Source organism: Penaeus monodon, chromosome 24 (genome assembly GCF_015228065.2).
Source record: "Penaeus monodon isolate SGIC_2016 chromosome 24, NSTDA_Pmon_1, whole genome shotgun sequence".
NCBI classification, from domain to species: domain Eukaryota; kingdom Metazoa; phylum Arthropoda; class Malacostraca; order Decapoda; family Penaeidae; genus Penaeus; species Penaeus monodon.
The window spans coordinates 25,228,691-25,229,024 of NC_051409.1; the positions used below are offsets into that span (position 1 = coordinate 25,228,691).

General features: G+C 36.8%; 1 protein-coding gene and 1 pseudogene across 1 annotated transcript in view; both read left to right on the forward strand.

Moving 5' to 3' along the window:
- The window catches only part of LOC119588918, a 4,621-nt gene extending 4,466 nt beyond the window's left edge, over window positions 1–155 (forward strand). Inside the window, exon 7 of the mRNA XM_037937536.1 lies at window positions 85–155. Within this exon, the coding sequence (XP_037793464.1) occupies window positions 85–155 (71 nt within the window). The remainder of the gene's footprint in view (window positions 1–84) is intronic.
- Window positions 156–217: 62 nt separating this feature from the next.
- Window positions 218–334, forward strand: part of LOC119588919 — a 1,956-nt pseudogene continuing 1,839 nt past the window's right edge.

Here is a 334-nt window from a genome sequence, read left to right on the forward strand (position 1 = left end):
TGTACTGGTGTTTGGATTTTAAAGAAACATATCTGAAAAGGTGCTAATTGCCTTAGAATATAGTCCAATAAAACCTTGAGACAGCTTATAGGGAAATTCGTGACAAGTGTGCAAATACATTTGTGCATGGTACTAGAGGGCACAGCGGCCACTAGATGGCTTTAAAGAAGTATATAAGGCGAAAAATTCGGTCAGTTAGCATGTTGGTTTTCTGCAGGACACATCGACCATCAAGTATGTAGTCGAAAATTTGACACGTATAGTATATATAATCTGGAATACTAAGACAGAGTTGCCGTTATTAGTGTTTATAGGAAATAATAATCCAGGACAA